Here is a 2,753-nt window from a genome sequence, read left to right as displayed (position 1 = left end):
CTCTAAGCTATACTTCTGTTTGTCTTTCAAAAGCCTTAGGTATACTCCCAATAAAGATTAACATCACACATCATTATCATCTTTAGAGTTTATGAATGGATCTAATCAATTTCTACGATTGGACAGTCATAAGGAAGGAATTTGACAGGGGAATAAAACTATATGATGTTGAGCCAAACAGTGAAATGACATGCCCTTAAGCCTGGATGGATCATATTCTGTGGAAGCACATGGAGGGCACATGAGGTAACATTTGGGAGGTCCTTCATAGGGCCTCCTGAATGACTTAACTTCATAATGAGTGCTGAAGGCACTGTAAGCAATGTGAGGGTACAGCAATCTATAGAACCCTGAGGAGGTGAGCACTAATAATAGTGAGTTAAAATCAATTATGCAATGACTAACAACAGCAATATATGTTATATCAATGAATATTTAATATGGATCAGTTTGAATACAGTAATCAACATGTAGGTGAGATGTGTTTTAAACTGCTGCATTGGAGGGCTGATTAATGCCACATCTGCAAATAGTTCAGAATACACAAACACTATTCAATGAAATCAATACACTTTTTCTCTAGTTCCTGAGCATAGAGATATGGACTGACATGCAACATTCTTTGCAGTTTTATTCAATGCTAAAAATACACTTTACTTATAGCCAGTTTCTTCCCAATAATTTTTTCATAGCCTCTTTCACATCTTTGTTCCTTAAACTATAGATGATGGGATTTAGCATGGGAATCACAATGGTGTAAAATGTCGACACTATCATGTCATGGTCTGAAGCATAGCTGGAACTTGGTCTCATATATATGAAGAGGATTGTGCTATGATAAATTGTCACTCCAGTCAGGTGAGAGCCACACGTAGAAAAGACTTTTCTCCTCCCATTAGTGGAATGAATCCTCAGGATGGCCAACAGAATGAAGCCATAGGAGATCAACACAATCATGATAGTGACGATCTCAATGGCGCCCACAAAGTAGAAGAGTAGAAGCTGGTTTGTGTGAGTGTCTGAGCAAGAAAGAGCGAGGAGAGGAGGGATGTCACAGAAGACATGGCTGATCTCATTGGATGCACAGAAGGAGAGGCTAAATGTGGCCACGGTGTGTACAGAAGCGTGCAGGATTCCCCCAACATAAGAAGCAATGATAAGGGAAATGTAGACTCTGGGTGACATGCTCGCTGAATACAGGAGAGGGTTGTAGATTGCTACGTAGCGATCATATGCCATTGCCGCCAACAGAAAGCACTCTGTGGTTCCAAAACTAACAAAGAGAAGCATCTGGGCTGCACATCCAAGGAATGAAATGGCTTTATTCTCTGCTAGGAAACTGACCAACATTTTTGGAGTGACAACTGAAGAATAGCAGGCGTCCAGGAATGATAACACACTCAGGAAATAGTACATCGGGTTATGGAGCCGGGAATCCCCAATGACTAAGAAAACCAGTCCCAAATTTCCGGCCAGAGTAAAAAGATAGATTGCTAGAAATAGCAAAAATAGGAAGACGTTGATCTCAAAATCATCTGTGAAGCCCATCAGTATAAATGTGGTGACTTCAGTCACATTTTTCATCTGAAATCTGTATAAGTCTAAATCCAATGGAAACCCTAACATTTGAGTTTGTAATTACAAGTTCTAAAGGCAGTTTCTTACGAAAACAGAATCCTTCCACTTACATCCTAATGTTTGCTTCTTAGTCGGGTAGAATGATTTCCTGGAGAGCGATGGGACGGGCGACATGGAAGCTGCTGGAGCAGAGAGGATGCATTTTGCGGTTAAACTAAAACGAAGAAATAATTTTGTTCTGGCATAGACTACATTTGTCATATTATAAATATCAATTTAAGTGGCTTATTTTCCAATTTCTTTCCTGTTAAATTCCTTACCATCTGGTTTTTATATTATATAATCTTAAAATTCACAAACATGAGTGAACACAGGAATCATTCAATCTTAAAATATTATATGGAAAGTACACAGCTGACTACTAGCTCTGGAGTTGCTACGGCATGCGTGAAATGGCCTTTCATACTGTTCACAACTGTTAAGAGGGGAATAAGCACACTCACATTAAAAGATGGGACTAAATTTCAATGAGAAAAGAGTTATGAAAATGATCGAATTTTAAAATACTTCCATATGAGCAGAAAATGAGGCGAGTGAGACTTACATTTCAACTTACTGTAGAGAGGCACTTTTTCCAACAAAACCATGCTATATTCTTTTTTTTCTGACAATTACCCTGTTCCATTTGTTTCCATTCCAGAGTGATTAACAGAAGAGCAGGCAATATTCTGGAGACATATGCACCTTGTTAACAAACAAAAAAGATACAATTTCCTTTACTTTTCTTTTTTTTTTCTTAAAATACATATCATTAAGTTGTTAAATGAGTCCTTTGCAGCCTATAGTACTGTTAATGTTTTTCAAATTTTATCTTAATAGCAATGTGAGATGTTTCTCATTTCACGTGTGCTTATTATCCCTGCAATGTCCTTAGAACTATTTTTGAGATGCATTTCAGCCAAAAGGTCTCCATGGGTGTTCTTCTAGTATATTATACTTACTTTTGGAGTTTCTTAAATAACTGTGATGTTAATGTCACATGATCAAAGATAATAAAACTGCCCTTAGAAGATTTTGATAAAAGGATAAGATCACTGTTTGCCACACACACACACACAAATAAATTTATTTATTTTTCCTTGATGTCATCTTACTTTTCCTTATTTGGTGGAGTA

At 37.3% G+C, this 2,753-nt stretch overlaps 1 protein-coding gene across 1 annotated transcript; it reads right to left on the bottom strand.

The window, feature by feature from the left end:
- Positions 1–657: 657 nt before the first annotated feature.
- Positions 658–1,626, bottom strand: LOC140844151 (olfactory receptor 5T1-like). Its single transcript, XM_073215630.1, has one exon. It carries the CDS (start codon positions 1,624–1,626, stop codon positions 658–660), a length of 969 nt encoding a protein of 322 aa, XP_073071731.1.
- Between the last annotated feature and the right edge of the window lie 1,127 nt (positions 1,627–2,753).

The sequence above is a fragment of the Manis javanica genome, chromosome 11 (assembly GCF_040802235.1).
Source record: "Manis javanica isolate MJ-LG chromosome 11, MJ_LKY, whole genome shotgun sequence".
NCBI classification, from domain to species: Eukaryota; Metazoa; Chordata; class Mammalia; order Pholidota; family Manidae; genus Manis; species Manis javanica.
Note: the sequence above shows the minus strand (reverse complement) of the source record. Positions and strands in the feature narration are given on the sequence as shown.